We start from the raw sequence: 20,001 nt of genomic DNA, 5'->3' as shown, positions 1-20,001 counted from the left end.
CCAATGAGTTTTCTTTTTTTCTCCTCTCAGAAAGATGACACTGCTTCTCTGCAGTCTGTCCTAGTGCTCTGATTTCAAGCTGAGTTGCAGAAGGAAATCATTACCTCATGAAGAAGAACGTTATTAGAGAGAAAAGATCTGATAAACCTGCCAGGTGCGGTGGGTTTCAAAATATGGATCCTAACCTCCAACCTCCTAACCTCCTTCCCCTCCCATCCAACAGTACAAGGCGGTCACCTTCCTCCTGGAGTCATTTCGCTGCTGGGGCCTGAAGGTCCCTGCGGCGCCGGCCGAAGGCTTCAGAGCCCACGTCGGTGGGCACGAAGTTGCTCTTCACCACACCCCCAGATCTGCTCAGCAAGCCCGCCAGCCGGTGGGTCACACAGGTGGCAGTGTTACAGGATCTCTTCTGGGCAGTGATGCTGTTTTGCAGGAAGGAGAAAGAAGTGAAAGCCTGTCAGTGAGAGACTGGAGCTGGAGCCTATCCCTCGGGGCTTTCATAAAGAGGACCACAGCTCTTCCACACACCACTTAAGAATAAGTCTTTCTCCTAAAAGCAGTTATCAAAACTGTTAGGGAAAATGACCTGGCAGCCTATGCTAGGAGCCCAGCCCAAAAACCTTCACCAAAAAAAACCCAGTTCTAAGCTGTGGGGCAAGTGCTAAAACCCTACATTTATCACCCCTTATATACAGTCCCTTTGGGACGAGGAAGGAATAGTCAGCAAAGGCCCAGCCCCACCCGAACAGTCAAGAAGCATACAGAGGCCATACCCCAGCCATGAGCACCAACAAAAGCACTTTCTTTGGAAAAAATGAAAATTCCCTGAAGACTTACCTGGAAGGGGTTCAGAGCAGAGTGTTTGCAGCATCCTCCTCCAGAAGTGCTTACCTGCTCCTCAGCACACCTGTTCTTGCTGGAGCTGGTTCACAGGGACCCTTACCAAGCTTTGAATCCAGCTACCCTGAGGCTAAGGCTACTTTTAAGCACAGGCCCTGGGCACTCTCAGGCCTTGGACAGAGACCAGAGTAATGACCACCAAAGTGCATCCTTTTAGAAAGTCAGTTTATTCATCAATGATGAGGCACAAGGGGTGAAGCAAGAATTGGAGGGCTCCGCTATGACATCCTCTGGGATCTCAGAAGCTTCCCTCCTTCTCTCTTATCTCTAACCCTGTCTGTGAGTCCCCCTCTCTTTCTTTCCATCCTGAAGCCCCCAGCATTCTCTGTCATAAGCAAAGCTACCCATACCAGCTCGAAGAGCAATCAGAGGGAAATCTGCATGCATTAATTTCATCAATGGGAACAAAAAAGTAAATCCAGGAAGGAGCGGAAGGAGTTCAGTTGGCATCCTGGAGCACCCCAAAATGGGAGAAGTGGTCCCTCTCCGAGCTGCTTGCTATGTCACTTTTCTTGCCAGGCGTCTCAGGCCGGAAGCCCAGACCAGAGAATCTATAAAAGTTGTTCAGGTCCTTCCAGTACGCGCTCAGCACACAGGTACTCAGATTACTGCACCGCTTAGCTCTGGAGCCGTCCAGGCTGCAGGGGAAAGACATGCCAGACAATCGCATGCACCAGGGCTACCCCGGGGTGGGGGTGGGGGGCGGTGCAGGCATGCAGAAGGTTAGACCAGGGAGGGGACACTTGGAGCAGAGGCGGGAGGGGCAGGCAGTAGGGCAGCTCATACATCCTCCATTAGGAAAACCTGGAGGTTTGCTGAGCCAGGGCAGTGTGGGGAAGGGCTGTAGTGGGGAAGGGGTGACCTTTTCCGGCATTCCACATGCTGCTCAGTGCTTCATGCTCTGCAGAAAGGTTCTCAGGGTGGATGCAGGTGTAACACGTGACTCTGCTGGTGTGAGCTCCAAGCTCAGGGTGTGCAGGGAGATGGGGCTGGGGAAGGGTGTCTGGCCCCATGAGAACATGCACATCTCTGCAGATTTGACACATCTAAAGGCTCCAGACCTACCTCAGACACTGCTCTACCTGGCCCTACCCTCTATACAGCCTTTGACTTCACCTTGCAAATGTGCAATGAAGGCGCCTTGCCAGTGTGAAAGAACAACATTCACAGGTTAAATTTCTAAAATATCCTGATATATCCTAGGTCCATCCAATGGCTTCACACTTACTAATCCTAACTCATCCAGTGCTGGGCATTCCAGTAGGGCAAGACCAATTCCCAGAGCAAGTGATTCCACACCTCCCCATTTCATTTCCTAATAGCTTTCAGGAATGGATCTTTTTAGTACATCTAACCCCAGATCCTCCAGCTGCACCTGGACCTCTGTCTTCCACATAGGCTGAGAATGGCTGGGTCCCAGGTCCTGGTGAACCAGGACAGCCTGCTGGACTCTTAATCAGATGTTGGTTTTCCTACCTCTCTGGGATGTGTCCTCCTGAATATGCCAGGGCTGGGTGGCGAGCTTTACCTGGAGCCCTCTGTCTCCTCCTCCTGCGCCAGCTCATTGGTCTTCCTCTGCATGTAGGCCTTCACCAGTGCAGCCAGCAGGAGGCGCCCTTCCTTCTCACTCAGTTCCCAGGGATCAGGGAAGGTCTCCAAAGATGAACTGGAGAGAGGAAGCAAACCCAGTGCAGGCTCTGAGCCCCTGCCTGCCTCCTTCCAAGGATAAGCAGCCAGGCTTCCTGGTCCCTGTGACATCCCCTGAAGATGTGGCTCTCCTGACTCCCAGCCAACAGGGCTCAAGGCCAGTGTCCACCTGAGGATGTTGATTCACAGGGTGCCTCCTGCTGCTGTGACTTCAGAGGCACAGAACTGTCTGATCCCAGGGGCAGTGGAAGGGGAATGATCTCGTGGCTTCCAGCTGTCTCACCTGAGTGGTGCTGCCTGGAGACTGCCTGCCTGGCACAGGACCAAGATGCTGAAAGCCAGGAAGGGGGAGGATTTCCCGAAGCCCATGACGCCTCTCTGTAAAGGGAGAATGACGTTACCACTGCACCAAGACCAACCACCGCCTGGAGCCCACAGACCCAGGTTCCAGTCCGGCCTCTGCCACAACAGCCTTGTGAATTCAGGCAGGTTACCCCACCTCCCAGTGCCTCAGTTCCATCCATTTACCAGGCAGACTGCTTTGAACCTCAAAACATACATTATAGTGAATAGCTTGGTACAGCAGAAATGGGTGTCCTTGGGTGATGGCAGGGGGATTCTAGTTCTGTTCTGTGGAAAGCCAAGAAGCCACAAGCACATACATCTAAATCCACACCTTTTGCTCTATGCAGGAATCAAGTGAGGATCCACCCTGCTGGAGGCTCACTCTCCCACTGTGCCTGTTTCCTTAGGGACTAAGAAATCTAGGACCACCTTCCCCTGGGCTGGACTTCGCGGCCAATGTGAGGGGGAGGGAGGCAGGAAGGGTAAATTGGAAAGGAGCCCTAACCTCTCAGTCTGTGGGTTTGGACTTGAGGATAATTTAACGTGCCGCTTACTGGCGTCTCGGGCTCTGCCCACACAGCCCGCCTCTGCTGGAGTGAGGTTTAGCAGCAGGTGCTGGGCGCCAGCTCCCCGAGGTGACTGCACTGCCCTAGGTCTGCGCCAGTGCCCCAGGGATGCTCGAGGGCTGGAGGCGCCTCAGAGGAAGATGCAGGGATCAACGGGCCCCAGAACCAAATGCGATCCCTCGGGACACAGACTTCGCAGGGCACTCCCAGACCAAACTCGGGCAGGATACTGCACGCTGACGACGGGTTCCAGTGCAGGGGCCGCAGACCCGCCTAACTGGGCTCAAAGAGCTTCCAGCGCCCAGGCGAAACCCTGGGGATGCTTGTGGTTCCCAGGACGCCTGTTAGAAGAAAATGAGCTTACAGCCCCAACCTCCCACCTTCTCCCGAGCGGGACAGACAGCTAGGAACACCTTGCTATAGGGGGGCCGAGATGGCCGTGAGAAGCCAAAAAGAGAAAGGCAGGCAGATGGAACAAACTAGATGAACTAATCCAGAGGCTGGTAATTAGAGTGAGCGAAGTGGAAAGTTCTCACCTGGCGACTCGACTTTCAGGAGAGCGCAAGCTGCCGGTCCACCCGGATAGACACAACGCCTGCTGTGGGCGTCTTCCCCGCGGAGCTCTCTGCTCTTATGTCAGTGATAGGGGGCGGGGATGTCCCCTCGAGCCCGCACGGCCAATCCCAAGTGGCCAGGAGCGACCCAGCTCCGATTGCGTCATTGTTCGCGCTCCCCACACCGGTCCACTAGGGAGGGGAACCATCCGCTCTGGCTGTCATTTGCAATTAGGTCATTGCCTGGGGAGCGGGAGGGCTTGGAGAGGGTGGAGAAACTTCGACGTCCAGAAAGTGGGAGCAAATTGGGCAGAGTTTGGTGTCACCGATAGTGAGGGGCCAGAGTTTCTCTTAGTTTCTTGGTGCCTGAACTGTGTCCTTGCACCCCCTCCTGCCACACCAGTAGGGACCCTGGTCGGGTCACTTGGATTCTGAGAGATCTCAGATGAAATAGAGCATAGCAGAAGAGGGGGATGGTGGAGGAAGAGGGTCCTTGAAAGACTGAGCTCTTTGGATCACCTGGGAGTGATCTGGGTTATTCTCTGCTCCCTACTCTCCTTCAGTCGCGCCCTGTTTGCTGCCCAGACCCCCGAAAAGTTGTTTTGCTTCCAATCTGGCAACCAAGCCTCCTTCGCTTTACTTTTCTGGGACGGGTAGGAGCGGAAGAGACGACTGGGGAGGGGGCCACGCAGGAATTGCCTGCACAGAGGACTAGGCATCCCTCTCTACCCCCGAATTCTCGACTTCGGGTTCAGCATCCCCCGCTCTAACCAGGATCCTGCACTTCGGCGCTAGAATTGGTTTACACAGCTGTCCGGCGCTTCTGCCTTCTGTTTACCAAGTTGCTGTGCCGGGACGCCTATGTGCTGGTCACTACCTGTCTTGCCCCACACAAGCGCCCCCCCCTTCCCTGAAGCACTAGATTGGTGAGGGGGCGGGGCAGGGGTCAGCGCCCACCCATGAAGGAGAACGTATGCTGCAAGCCCCAAGGGCAACCTTCGGACGTTCACACACGCGCCACTCGCAGTCACAGGCCGGCAGGTGCGCGCACTTAACTCTTCCCGCGGGGCACACGCCCCGCGCTCACCTACCTGGACCCCAGCCACACGCTCTCCTTTTGCACTCACACACCGACACTCCGCAGATCGCCAGCACTTGCTGCAACAGACGCTCCCTTGTCAGTTCGAGAAAGAGGCAGCGAGCACCAACGCAAACCGACCTCACCCCAATCCAAAATCAACTCCTCGAGTTTCTGCTTTCGGAAACGGTCACGTTCTATAAACACAGGGACACACATTGTTTCCCAAGCACGCACATAGACATACGCACAGGCACGCGCACGGACTCTGCCTGTCTCTTTTCCCTTAAGGAAAGCCGGGTGGAGTCCGCGCGGCGGGCGCAGTAAGAAAATCTCAGCTATGGCTGAAAGGGCGTAGGGTGGGCTTGGGGGTAGACGCAGTGGGAAAGAAGTGAGGGCGCGCCACCCATCCTCGGGGGCCTCAGGCTACCCCTGCACGACGCGGTGGCTGCGACCCCCAAAGCGCCCGCCGGGCCCTCCTGAGCTCGCAAAGCCTCTCAGGAAGCCTCGTCCAAGGATGCGAGGCAGGCAGCGAAGCCAGACGCTAGCAGAACTCCAGCAGCAGGTACCCATGGCTTCTACAGGTCAAAAAGGAGCTCTGGGGACGTCTGTCTATGCCCTTTGGGTCTTATTTTCTGTGGCAGGATCTTGTTTGCGGGGCAAGGACGAGTTGCCCTCCAGCTCACGGATAATCGAAACTCCAGATAACACCCCCGAAGAATCCGGGCCGCAGAACTGGGCGACTCTTGCAGGGCCTGCTACCCTGACGGGCAGGGGGCACAGAGGCTGCGTGACCGGGAAACATCCCTACCCCTGGCAAGGCGGCGCGGCACCTAAAAAGTAGCCGTGGTCTGCAGCGGACAGGAAGCAGGGCAGGAGGGCTCCCAGGACCTTTGTAATCCCACACACCTGGAAGTGCGGCTAAGGGGTTCCGCTGTAATACTAGGACTGTCTCTCTCTGCACCCAAATGGTTGGGTTCGCTTTCAGACGCAGCCAGTGAAACCGAAGCGACCTTTACTTGGGGACCCTTCTCCCAGAGCCCTGCAAATGTGAGGGGACATTTTTGCGTCCCTTTCCCGGATTCTGGTCGGGGGAAGGCCTGCCGTGTGGAAAGGCGCAGCTGGAAGCTGACTAACGCCTCTGCCCTCTTCACCGCCTCTTCTCGTACCACTGCAGGTCTGGCAGGGAACAGAGCCCACTCCAGCCCTCCAAAGGGGCCAGTATCGGGGGCTGGGTAAGAAAGAAGGCCCGGAAGGCCCCAGACTCTGAACCCCAGGCTCCCTAGGCTCCAAGTTATCAGTGTGGAACTGAGCCAGGGAAGCCTGAGAACGTGAGAGGAGCTGGCCTGGGGTGGGGGCTTGGGGGTGGCCTCCTCAGAGGCCCAAAAATGTGAATTTACGGAGAACTTTAAACTCCTGGGGCTAAGGGCTGGAAAGCTGGCAGCCTCTCCAAAGACTCTGACTGTGTCACTAGGACTTTTTGAAGTGTTGAGACCGACAGCCTTGCCGCCACCGAGCGAGCGAGGCACAATCCTCCACTCCAAAGGCACGCGATGGGTGGCCCACAATCCAGGGAGATCCTGCCTTCGGTAAAGTCAGTGAAAGTTTCTACAAAAGCTGCCGAGACTAGGACCCCTGTGCTCTAACAGAGAAAGACGAGTGCACATCCGACCTGGAGGCCCATTCTTCCACAAACAGACCTGGTTCTGAGCTTTCAGTTTCTTCTTGGGTGCCTCATGGGGACGGCTATTTTAGCATCCAGAACTGTTTGCCCTAATCTTCCTCCACTATCATCTTTGCACAGTGTCTGGAGCACAGTAGGTGCACAAGCAAATGTTAAGTGAAGGGGGAGGGAGCTCGAGGATGAATGAATGGACAGTTCCAAGGGTTCACTACTGTAAGAATCAGCAGCAAATTCACAGCCAAGTTGAACTGGCCCCAATTTAGATCCGTTAAATGGAAAGGCAGCTTGTTGATCCAAAGACTTCTTTTTATTTAATAAAAGGAATCAGCATTCTGGAGAAAACTTTCTGAGATCTGATGTGAGAAGAAGGGCTTCTCTTTCGAACTCCAGCTTGCAAACAAAATAAGGCATTTTTTCCTCAACCCCTCTTTTATTATATTTGTGAGTGAATGGAAGGAAAAGTCAATAAAATGCTTTGCTTTCTAAATCGAGAAAATTACATTTTGATTTTCCTGGAACTGCTCTGAGCTGCAAGGCATCCCCAATCAAACTAACTAGCATAAGGATTTACAGAGAATGGTTTCCCAGGAATATGTTTCGCTTTTAAATTGTCTCGAATGTTCAATGCTCAGTGTAACTATTTTATGTAATTACCTTTAAATTTTGAAAATGATAGTTATTAAATTTTATGGAGAAACAGATTTCATGTGCTATAGCTTTTGAAGTTTATTTTTATTTCCTTTAACTTACTCTGTGTTTTCTTTACAAATTTCCTTGGAGACATATTTCTCAGGGGAAAGATTTTCACTCGACAATATTTATTGAGGACCTACTATGTGCCAGGCATTGTTCTAGGCACTAGCAACTCACAGTGAACGAAACAAAAACCCCTGCCCTCCTGATGCATAGATTACAAAATGATGTATTTAACATCCACCCAAATAAAACACGTATGTATCCTACTCACATCCTCTCAACATAGTAATATCATCTCTGTCAAGTAGATATTCAGGGTTTATATTATTAAGACTATGTAAAGACCAGCTGAGCCACATAGTGTACTTTGATTACATTTCCTTGTACATTTGTTTTAGTTTTATTTAGTTCTATTTTTAGTTTAGTTAGTTTTAATGTCCTCTTTTCATTTGTTTAATTTTCTTTCTGCCCATGACTTGTTTATTTCTTTTCCTAGATCCTATTTGTTCCTCACTCTTGGTTTACTCCCTCATTTTGGTGGAGTCAAACTCATCATTATATGATAGATAGATTTTCTGGAAGTAGAATTCTAAGTTGGAAATCATTTTCACTCAGAATTGTGAAAGTAGTCTCCAATTTGTCTTCCATTTCCAGTGTGACTATTGAGAAACCATTTTCATTTATTCTTTTTTTTATTAGTATTTGTATAGGATCTCTCTCTTTCTCTCTCTCCCTCTCTCAGTTTCAGTCTTCTAAAATATCCTGATGATGTGCCTTGGTATGGACTATTTTTATTTATTGTTCTAAGTACTGAGAGAATCCTTGCAATAAGAAAATTTGTGTTCTTCAATACAGGGAATTTTTTTGTTTTATTCCTTTAATAATTTCCTCTTTTTTGTTCAACTTTCTGAGAGTTTTTTACTTTTCAAATTTATATTGTTTCTAAATTATTTTGATCATATTTTAAAATTTCTAATAGCTTTTTAAAAATTCCGTTTTACTTTTTACATCCTTCTGTTTTTATTTAATGAGTAGAACATCTTTTAGTTCTCCAAAGCTGTTAATTATAGGTTATTTTAGAGGCTACCCTCACATTTCTAGTTCTCCTCAGCTGTGATTTATATTTAAGAGGGAGGTAATAACATACTAATCAGAGGATGGGAATGGTAGAGTTGTCCATCAATGGACCTGAATATAGAGTGATTAGATGAGAAGCAACTTCACTATTTTATTAGGGGTGGGGAGGGGATTAACTATGAGTAACTGTTAAGTCCTTTCCCTTGGCTTTTCATTTGCCCTAAGAGGAGTCCTCCAATCTCCTGCAAGGGTCAATGGGATGAGGGCAGAGTATAAGCTGATGATTAATGAAGATGAGAGAGTTTTACCATCCATTATGCTAATCTTCCAGTCTTTTCTGGTACCCAGTCATCTAACTGAATAGGATAGAGAAGGAAATCTTGGGTCTAACCACTCTTTTTAAAGGCTTGCAATCACTCCAATTTTCAGCCCATTCTATAACTCCACCAACAGAGGCAACCAATTACTCAGAATCCTGAGCTTGTCTGGGGACTGTGCTTCTTGATGGTTTTCCCTGCCCTACTAGAGTTTACACTTGAAATGTATATATCTACACAGCTTTCTGTTCTTCTAAACCAGTTATGAAGACTGGCTGAAGGGTAGGAGATGTAGATAGTCATTGTAGAGCCCTCAAATTAGATTTAATGCCCTGGGCACTTGACCTCAACAGATTCCCACTCCCCATCACAGGGCACCCGCCTGGAGGATTTTTTTCTCCAAATCCCAGAGAAATGGAGATGCCAACATCTAACCTGCAGAAGTCCCTTCTTAGAGAATATTTTTAGAGTTGTCTGTGCCTGCCAGAGAATGAGCAAAGCATGGTGGCCCAGACCCAAGCTGGTCACTCTGATAGATGGACAGCGAATGACGTCAAGGAATTACTCAGGTTGGGTTCCTCTGAGATGATTAAAATTCTTTCTTGGCTCAGACTCACAGGACCCAAATTGACTCTCTCCTCCCTGTCTGAGAGCATTGTTCCACATTACAAAGGAAGTAGACATACAGGTCCTTAAAACTTCCTTATAATGCTAATTAGATTAATATCTCCTGCATTCAGCACTCTTAGAAAAATTAAAGTTTTTGCTAAATTCCCAGATAACTGAAACAGACTTTAAATGGAAAACACAACTTTTAAAAAGCTATTTGGGATAGAAATCGTTTTAAAATGCATGACATTCTCCTCTTAACCTTCTCTGGATGACTCACAGCCATTATCAAAATAACACCAGTCACAGTGCTGCATCCTGTGTAAGGGCCTGAGTTAGTTGGACTGTTCACCTCCACACCTGCTGACCCTAACTTCTGTGCTTTTGAACTCTTGGTCCATCGTTTTCAGTTATTCTGTATTTATATTAGCATATTAGTTATTCATATTCAGTTGACTATGAGATCCTCATAGTTGGGATCTCAGGACCACGTTTCTGGTTTTTGATGGTTTCTTCTGGTCACTGTTAATATATCTGCCTCTTGCCTTAGGTCCAGTCTACCTGAATTTTTACCTGCTAACTTAACATCATCAGGAAAACAACAGAAGCATGCTGAATAGAACTGGCTGGAGCAAATCAGAAGTAAGGAGGGTTAAGGGAAGGATCTGAGTATCTCTCTTACGAACAATGCTAAAGGGCTCTAATGCGTTTTCCTACCTTTTCTGGCCTACAACTCTGTCCTCTATAAAGGGTGTTTCTGGATAAGTGATTGCTTCTGGGGTGTTGAGGAAATTTGAGATAGACCATAGGTTTAAAAGAGGGTCTTGCAAAACAGTGCTGTCCAATAGAACTTTCTGCAACAATGGGAATGTTCCAAATCTGTGTTGACCAACACAATAGCCACAAGCCACTTGTGACTCTTGAGCACGTGACATATAGCTAGTACAAAGACCTGAATTTTTAATTTAATTTAGTTTAATTAATTTAAACATAAATAGCCACATGTAGCTAGTGGTTGCAGTATTGGACCTCATGGTCTATGGTTAAGAGTAGTGGTTAAATGCATAGATTCTGGAACCAGACTGCTGGCTGTTTAAGTTCTGACACTTACACTTATTCAAAACTTCTCCATAGACAAATAGGTCAAACTTTCTGCACCTCAGGATCCTTCTTTGTAAAATGAGGATAATAATATTACTCATTTATAGTGTTATTGTAAGGATTAAATAGGTAATAAACATAAAGTGTTTAGAACAGCGTATGGCAACTAGTAAATGCTATACACATGTTAGCCATTGGGTTTCTCCAGAAGCCGAACTCAAGAAAAGACTTTGGGTTCAAACCATTTATTTGGGAGTTGCACCAGTAAGGGAACATGTAAGTGAGATAGGAAGGGAAAATAACCATTACAGAGTAAAATAATAAGCAGGTTGCTGCTGCAGGCAGCTGGGGCTTCATCCTTCTGGAAACCCTCTGAAACATTGTAGAGAGAAAGCCTCAGAATTATCCCACCCAAAGAATGAGAAGTCCATCACCTGTTCAGGGGTGCTCCCAAGGGTGTTAACTCCCCAGCACATCTGGCCTATCCTGCATAGCCAGGCTTCTGTGGTCAGAGAAAACTCCCAAGCAGAGAGTCATAGGTGCTTGCAGTAGAAAGCTATAGACATAAATGGGAATAATAAAGACTGGTGAGGTTCTAAGAGCTAGTCGCCATAGCCCATATTTTTATAATAAAGAGTCTGCTACTGCTTAATGACTTTTCCTAGAAATGAGCAAGAATAAATTTTCTAGCCATACTATGTTGTGAAAGATCAGCAAACAGGCTGTGATATGCTGATGTCGCCTCATTGACTATTCCTACCCATCTGATTCTTAAGGTCTTTTCTCAGAGTATCTAGAAAGCCTCTGGTGTCCCCTGAGTCTTAGGGTCAGTTATCTTCAATGCCCCTTTCATCAGTAAGCAAACACCAGAAAAATCAGTGCCCTCTATTCTCCTGCAGCAATAACTCAAACACACAAAGAAGTCCTTCTGTTCAAAGGAAAACATAAAGGACATGCTGTCAGACTCATTAATCCTGGATGAGCTTGGGGTGGTAGGGGGAGGGGAGATTCCAATCCTGACTTACTTGTTTTTTCTTGTTGAACAGACTTTATTTTCTCAAACCTAGCATTTTAGAAATTTTCTTGGCCAAGAAATTACTGGGGCATTTCTTCTGTTTATTGTTGAAGATAATTACATCAGGCTTATTTTTCTCTATGGGTGTTTTCAGCTCTCCACCTTGATGGGTTAAAATTAAATTTTCATACTCACTCCTTAAAGCATGGAGGATTATGGGAGATGGCAGAATGACTCTAAACAATAATGCTAATTGTTAACATTTGACATTGTATTCACCAGGGTGCTTAGTTGTATATAATAGAATTCTCTAAAGCTAATTTAAACAGGACAGTATTTGTTACAAGGTATTGAATGGTTTATAGAAATTTTAAAGGGCCAGGGAATCAGGTCTGGATGCCACACAGCCAAGAATAATACATCCAGGAGAAACTAACCACACCATGGAAATGTGCTAGTAGGAAGTCCATTGCTGCTTACCTATAGCAGCTTTGACTCCAGGGAACTCCATGGGTGCCCCAGAATATCCAGTCTCCTCTCATACAGTCAACATCTTAAAATGTTCACTTTTGCCTTTCAAGTCTCCATGAATGACTCTGGTCACCAGAGCCTAAACTTTGTGTGGAACTCTAGCTCCAAGAGGACCTGAGAAGAAATGTTTTAAATTTTTTATTCTCTACAGAAAGGTTTGCAAGGAGTTTGGATGGAAATTGAGTAACTCACATACATCTTCACTTGAATGTCTAATAAGCTTCTTTAATTAACCATGTCCAGGAAGAATTCTGGGGGATTTTTTTTCTGTCCAAATCTGTTCTTTCCCCACTTTCACCCATCATAGTAAATAACAGCACAAATAACTCAATGAAGTCTGCTCAAAATGTAGGCATCATTCTTAATTCCTCCTTTTCCTTCATGTATATCTAATTCATGGGTAAGTCCTATTAACTCTACTCTCCCCACCCTAAAAACATCCCAAATCCACCCATTTCTCTCTGTCTCCACCAGTATCTTAGCCCATTCAGACAGCTGTAAACAAACAAACAAACAAACACAACCAGTAAGGTTATATTTTAAAAAAACAGAAATTTATTTCTCACAGTTCTGGAGGCTGGAAATCTGAGATTGAGGTGCCAACATGGTCAGGAGGGGCTCTCGTCCAGGCTGCAGACTTCTTATTGCGTATTCTCACATAGCAAAAAGAAGCAAAGGAGCTCTTCAAGGTCTCTTTTATAGAGGCATTAATCCCATTCATGAAGGTTCTGCCCTCATGACCTAATCACCTCCCAAAGTCCCCAACTCCTAATACCATCACATTGAGCATTAGGATTTCAGCATATAAATTTGGAAAGGGGGGTAGATACAAACATTCAGATCATAGCAACTCTGGACCCTAGTCCAAGCCACCATCATCTCTTGCCTGTACAATTTCAGTAGTCTCCTAACTAGTCCCCTGGATTTGACCACTGCCACTGTAATTCCTTCTCCACATAACTCTCAGAGTGATCTTTTAAAAGCATAGATCATATTGGGTCCCTCCTCTTCTTTCAACTCTCCAGTGTAGTTAGGATAAAAAATGTAAACACGTTTCCATAGCTTTAAGACAGAGATGGTCTAGCTCCTATCCATCTCGCCAGTATCCTCTGATGCCAGTCTCCCCTCACCCATATACCCACACTGGGCTTTTTGAAAGTCTCAGAGCTAACACACTAAGACCTTTTCCACTCCAGAGCCTTTGCATTTGCTGGTTCCTCTGCCTAGAAGTCTTTCTTGTTCGTCAATCCTCCCCTTCTATGACACCACATAACTAACACACACACACTAAGACACACACACACACACACACACACACACACACACACACAAACACACCACCACCGCCGCCGCCGCCGCCGCCATCACCACTCCTGATGGTTGGCTCCTTATTACTCTACAGTTTTCAACTTAAAAATCAAATGCCATCTACTCTAAAAAGACCTTCCATGGCCTAAAGAAGTCCTTCAGTCTCTTTATGACATTAACCTGTTTTACTTCCTTTACAGAACTTACCACTCTGAAATTATCTTTGAAATCTATTTATTTGTCTATTATTTGTCTTCTTTCACTAGAATGCAGGCTCCTTGAAAACAGTCTCCTTGAATATCTTGTTCACCACTGTATCTCCAGTCCCTGGAACAGTGCCCAGCACAAAGGCTGGGTTTGATAAACATCTGAAGAATCATGGAAGTATGTGAAGTATGCTCACTCTGCAACACTTAGCAGTATGCTAGGAGCTCTACTTAAAGCATTTTACATTATTCTTATGTATTAATCTGGGTTCTCCAGAGAAACAGAATCAATAGGAATATTACATACATAATATATGTACCATAAGAAATCGGCTTACATGATTAGGGAGTCTGAGAAGTCCAAGATCTGCAGTCAGCAAGCCAGACCCAGGAGACCAGACAACAGAGTTCCAGTCTGAGTCTGAAGACAGGAGAAGACTAATGTCCCAGCTCAAAGATAGCCAGGTAGAAAGAAAGAATTCTTTCTTATTCAGCCTTTTTATTCTTTCTAGGCTTCAGCAGATTGGATGAAGTCCCCTCACTTTGGGGAGGGCAGTATACCTTACTCAGTCTACAGATTCAAATGTTGATCTCACCCAGAAACACCCTCACAGACACACCCAGAAATAATGTATCACAAGTATCTGGAAACCCTGCAGCCCACTCAAACTGATATATAAAATTAACCATCACGCCTAATAACAACCCCATGAAGTAGACACTGTTTTTTTCCTATCCATCTGAATAAAAACAAGGATGGAAAAGTTAAGTAGTAGCCCAATGTCACATCTAGTAAGCTTGAGGGCAGGATTTAAGCATAGACAGTCTGACACCAGAGCCCACATTTTAAATATTTATGTCTATTTGCCTCTCTCATAGCAATATGAATGTTAAAGGAGAAGCAGGAAGCTCTTGATAAATTGTCTCCTGAGCTCAACCATGTCAAAAAGGCACAAAGAGCAGAGTGAACTATAGGCAGCCCCAACCACCTCCTCCAGGTACTCAGCCATAATTGCTACAGAAGGCTCTTGGGGGACCAGATTAACTTCTTTATGAACTATCACATTCCTTTGATCATCTCTTTTCATCCCTTCAGTATATCTGAAGACCATGGTAGCACCTTAGAACTTTTCAGAGAGGGTGCCTCCAGTCCCAAGACCAGAGCCCAGTCTCTTCTTAGTTGACTCCCTCTCTGCACTCGGTAGAAAACATAGGTCAGAGGTGATATGTGTCTTCCAGAATTGAATGAATGAATGAATGAATGAACTCAGGTACATGAGTCAGAGTTAACCAAAAGTCTTGACCTAAGGGCAACAAATGTGATATTCCAACTGAAACCAGGTACCGATCCTGAGAAGGCAGAGATGATATGCAAATTTCTGTCTAGAGATGGACAGTGCTTAGAATAGTGCCTGGCACATAGCAGCCACTCAGCATATATTTGTTAAATGAATAATGGTGGTGTAACAACTCTTTTTGCTTTTTCGTTAGTTTGTGTCGTTTATCCATCATTGCCACTGTCTTGTTAGATCATAGAAGTGTTTAGATGTCCAAGTTTGTGATCTGGAATTAGGGAAAACTGCATTGTTCTGCATAATAGAAGGATAAAAAATTAACGTTGCCTTCCGGCAGTCTGGAAGCAATGAGTAAAGGAAGAAAGAGGAAACAATCGAAGCCCCAGAACTCACAGGGGTGAGGAGCAAGGGAGAAACTCTTCTTGGTAGTTAGGAGGTGAGGTGAGGCACAAAATTTTTTTTAAAAAAACCAGAAATGCCTGATATGAAATAGCTTATTTACCTGTCAAGCTATGATGTGACTTCTCCCTTTAGCCCCATATCCTTAATAAAATTGATTATACTCTTTTCTGTTTTGTTGGGCTGGATGTTTTTGAGGAAATCAAGGAAGGATTTGAGTTTTATCACAGAGTCATTGTGAGATAGAATCAAAGACAGCACATATAGAAGCTGGAACTGAGAGATGATAAGGCATGAAATAAGGAGATGAGCAGACTCCCTTGTAAGGTGTTATAAGGGGTTGGTAGACTTCAGCTCACATCTAGGCTACACGAGCATCGGGCCAGCAGCTCAGTGAAAGATTTCTCCAGATTACTGTCTTCCATTCAGTAGAAATGGGAGTCCTCCTCAACTTTTCTCTCCTGTGAGATCCCGCTGGGAGTTATTCACTGAAGAATCTTCTATTAACCCTCTTGAACTCACTGTGCCTGCCCCCAACTCATCTGTGACTCACAAGTAGCTCACAGCAAAAGAAATCCAGTAGAGGGCAAAGATCTCACCTTACCTTCCTTAATAAGAACTTCCATGTTCTCATGTGTCACTTGGTAAATGAGATTGTCAATTAGTCGCCTCATCTGGGGTTCTCATTTTCCTTTCTGCCAGCTACACTCAACCTTCAGCCCACACAATGGAAGTCAACAAAATGAGGTAACAGGTTTCTATGTGAGTCACTGTGGATGACTCTGTGTTCAGAGAGCACTGTGGGGTGAGTAGCCAGAGTCCAGCAAATATTTCAGCCATCCAAGAACTGGCATGCAGCCCAAGAAACACTCTCACCTGATGACAGGCTAGTGGGATGAGTCCTGGAGGAAATGGTTCTCAATAGCCAGAGAAAGAGTCTCTTGGCTCATGCACAGCAATACTCTTCTCAATTAAAAATGTTGTCATCATTCACGCTGCAATGTAAAATTCTTTTTACATTGTGCTCACATTTCTACAGGCTTCCATCTACTCTGCATATTAAAGACAGGACCCTTCCATGAAAAGGTGACATCTTTAAGTTACTATTCCACCCAAACAGCCCTATATAACGGACAGAAAAATGGTTTACTGTCCTTCAAAGGGCAAATGCAAGGAGGGAGATTTCCATGAGCTATTTCTCTTTGCTGAGCACTCAGGGAAAAATTATAAGTGGCTGGAAGAAGGCTTTGTTTTCTAAAATACTTTCATTTATTCCCGAGAAATCCCTCTGCTTATTCCCGGAGAGAGGTCATCTCTTAGATGCTGTCAGTCAGACAGGGATCAGCAGCCAAGGAGAGGTGCTCAGAGAGATTTCCAACTAATGCAGCCAGAGGAGAACTGCCAAAGAAGCAAGGCTCCTTAGGATAAATAAATTGAAGGATATTTGGAGGATAAAAATAAATCCTTTTTGAAAATGAAAGATGGAGGAATGCTGTATATATACAAATTGCCCTGTACATCAAATTCTGAACAATGATGTCGCCAGGGCTGGCTGTGCAGATCAATGATGCAAACAGAGGTCTTCTCAGATGTGCTTGCTGGCCTTTTCCTCCAAAGGTATCTATCTTGTCTCCATCTCATTCTCATAGGACTTGCCACTGGGGGCTCATAAAGATTTCACTTTGGTCATAATCCTGGTGGACTTGGGCTGGGACCTTTGGGATAGATTTTTATATAGGGATTGGAGGAATACAGCCTAAATACAGAGACTGGCAGAGGAGAACTAGGTTGTCCAGTCTAGCAGTGTCCGAGAGGACAGATTCTTAATTCCAGAAGCAATCAGCACTGAGTGTCAGACTTCATTGGTGAAACAGAGTGATCAGGACTCCACAAGGCGGGGAATCACTTCAAGAGTCTGAAATGCTTCAAGTCATAGGTTGTGGCTCTCACCCCAAGGCCCAACAAGAAAAATTGGAGAAACTGGAAGCCAAAATCCCTCCTTCTACTCTACAGGTGCTGAAATGGCATAAAGAGCTAGGCAGCTGATTCATGGAGACCAACACAGGATTTCAAGACTTAAGCGTCAGGTCATAAGAGAAGTAGGGAGAGCACTAACTGGAGAGCACTAGATTAAACATGATTAATGCTAATATAACATGCTAATAGTTATAACTATTAGCAAAAAAAAAAAAAAACTGATGGTCTCCAGGGAGAGGATCTAAAAGGACCCCAATTGGAGCTGAGCAGATGGCAAGTGGTTTGAGGAGCATGACAGTTCCAGGCCCTCTAAGGTGGTAGGATAAATTAAGATAAGATAAATTCTGCCGTAGTGAGACTATCCTTGCACGGAAGGCTCATAATTAAAACAGGCAGACAGGAAATACAAGACAGGGGCTGGCAATGGTTTTGTTGCAATTCTTAAAGAACTCTAGAACAAAACCCAAGAGACCCAAAAGACTAGAGGCTGTGGTTGAATTTTAGATTGTTAAATAGGCAGTCAGGAGTTTTTGTAAGTTTCGTCCACCCTTCCCTGTTCTATCCCCAATTTCACCCATTCTGTACCAATAATGCACCTTCCTCTCTGGGCGTCACAAAGTAACATGTGTGTGTTCAGTCTGGAACAGGTAGTTCAACAGCAAAGCCAGAAGACAGCCTGACTCAGTTATTTCTCAGGACATGCAGTTCCTTTTGAGTTAGGGCCACTTATAATTAATAATAATAATAATAATAATAATAATAGCAATAGAAAACAAAATTATTTCATAATTTCATACCTCCAAACTTAGTGCTAGAATTTGTTAGTACTAATCTTCACAGCATGTGTTGTCTATTTTATTAATCTTCACAGCAACCCCATGACCTATTACTGGCCCCATTTTACAGATGAAAAATTTGAGACTCATTAAGCAATTTTCCCAAGGTTAAATGGCTGATAATTGGATGTGACATATAAAGAAAACTGGTTCATTCAACATGCACTCTAATTCATCTCTAGTATAACACACATCACTGGGGCTAGAAAATTAGAAATGGCGTTATCCAGGCACCCTTGAAACTGAGCTGCACGTGCAGCCTAGGTTCTCACAAGCAACACCTGGAGGCAGAAGTGACTAGGAGAAGCCTCCCTGTGTGGAGATTGTACTTCATGTGTTTCTTCGGGAGCAGCTGTGTGAGGAGCTCACTTTCTGGTCCCCAATGTCACAGGTGTAGCAGCAGTAGAGGCAGTGGGGTCCCCTGGAACAGTCCTGTGATGTGCTTGAATGTTTCCCCAGGCTATTGTTAACTATGCAGTAACTAGGCATGGTTCCTTGGCCTTCCCAGTGTCTTTAACATGCCTACTCTCCAGTAACAAACACTTGTTTGCTTAGAGCTAGAGTGAATTTTGTTGTCTACAAATAAAAGCCCTGAAAACTCACATAAGAGCTAAGAGCCCAGCACTTATGTTTTATTGAGAGACACGGACAGTCTTAAATAAAGGAGATTCTTTCACAAAACACTTAATCCAACTTTAATTACTTAATCCTCTGAGAACTCTAATAAAACATTCCACATCTAGCTAACCCCTACACAGTCTTTCCTCACGTATCACACACAGGTCCTCCCACAAGGAAGCGCATCCTGATGGCCATCCTGCCTGTCATTTAGCCCCAAGGCACCCTACAGTTCCCCTACCCCAGCAGTCACTACTGTAACTGCTTATTTCCGTGTCCATAACTCCTATTAAACTGTGAGGTCTGAGAGGCCAGGGTCCAGACACATCTCACTCCCCTCTGTGTTCCCAGCATTTGCAACACCCCCTGGCAGAAAGGGAGCACTCAATGAATATGGGTTCATTTCTGAACCTCTGCCCCAAATAAATAAATATAGAAATATGTGAGGTAATGGGTGTGTGAATTAACTAGTGGAGGAACTTCTTTCACAATGTATATTTATATCAAATCACTATGATGTACACTGTAAATATCTAATAATTTTATTTGCCAATTATAACAGTAAAGCTGAAAAATATAAATAATAAATTAAATAGGTAAATAAGTGTTAAATAGATGAATTGTGGAAGCAACTCCCGTAGTGGTGGCACATGGCAAAGGGTATTTCTCAGGCATTTGAAGGGAAGTATATCCAAAGCCCCACCTCCTGTATTGCATAAATCTGTTGCTGACAGACTCTCTGCTTCAAGGATGGAACATCAGGCAACTGCGAGCAGACAGACTTAGAGTCCTCATTAACAAGAGGGTTAGCGTCAAGAAGTGCCAAGAAACACACAGTTTAGGAAGCTCAGTCTAGGTGACAGAGCACGGGGTGGAGATTTCTAACCTAGTTAGTAAAGCAAGAAGGGTTAGAAAGAATCTACAATTCTTACAGTTCTGGTTAATGGCTTCATCAGTTCCCTAATAGGAAGGTGTTTGTGGTTAGCCCCAATACACACTGTATGAGTGCCTTAAAAAGTCTGTGCAACAAGGCAATATTGGAAGTATACATAGTGTGTGTTATTTATAATATAAACTACATACAATACATATTATAAGGCATATACATAATAAACATGTAAGCAAATTCTAAATAGCTTCCATTTTTTATACAGTTCATCCTTGCCATCCTTGCCTTGTCTTTATTAAGAAAAATGGCTTTTTTAAAAAAACCTTTCAAATTGTGGTTAAGGAGTTAATGAG

At 45.4% G+C, this 20,001-nt stretch overlaps 1 protein-coding gene across 5 annotated transcripts in view; it reads right to left on the bottom strand.

Annotated features, from left to right (window-relative positions):
• Window positions 1-1,048: 1,048 nt before the first annotated feature.
• The window catches only part of LOC102538092 (calcitonin), a 136,029-nt gene continuing 117,076 nt past the window's right edge, over window positions 1,049-20,001 (bottom strand). For 4 of the 5 annotated variants that reach the window (XM_072969562.1, XM_072969563.1, XM_072969564.1 and 1 more), the window contains 3 exons: window positions 2,831-2,925; window positions 2,429-2,566; window positions 1,049-1,538 (listed from right to left, as the gene is read on the bottom strand). In XM_072969562.1, the coding sequence (XP_072825663.1) occupies window positions 1,340-1,538; window positions 2,429-2,566; window positions 2,831-2,925 (432 nt within the window). In that variant the 3' untranslated portion in view covers window positions 1,049-1,339. Of the gene's footprint in view, window positions 1,539-2,428; window positions 2,567-2,830; window positions 2,926-3,994; window positions 4,058-20,001 lie in introns of those variants that run through there. The other variant, XM_031681165.2, reaches the window with a different exon arrangement.

The sequence above is a fragment of the Vicugna pacos genome, chromosome 10, assembly GCF_048564905.1.
Source record: "Vicugna pacos chromosome 10, VicPac4, whole genome shotgun sequence".
Lineage (NCBI taxonomy): Eukaryota > Metazoa > Chordata > Mammalia > Artiodactyla > Camelidae > Vicugna > Vicugna pacos.
The sequence above is the reverse complement of the archived record's forward strand: the minus strand, read 5'-3'. Positions and strand labels throughout refer to the sequence as shown.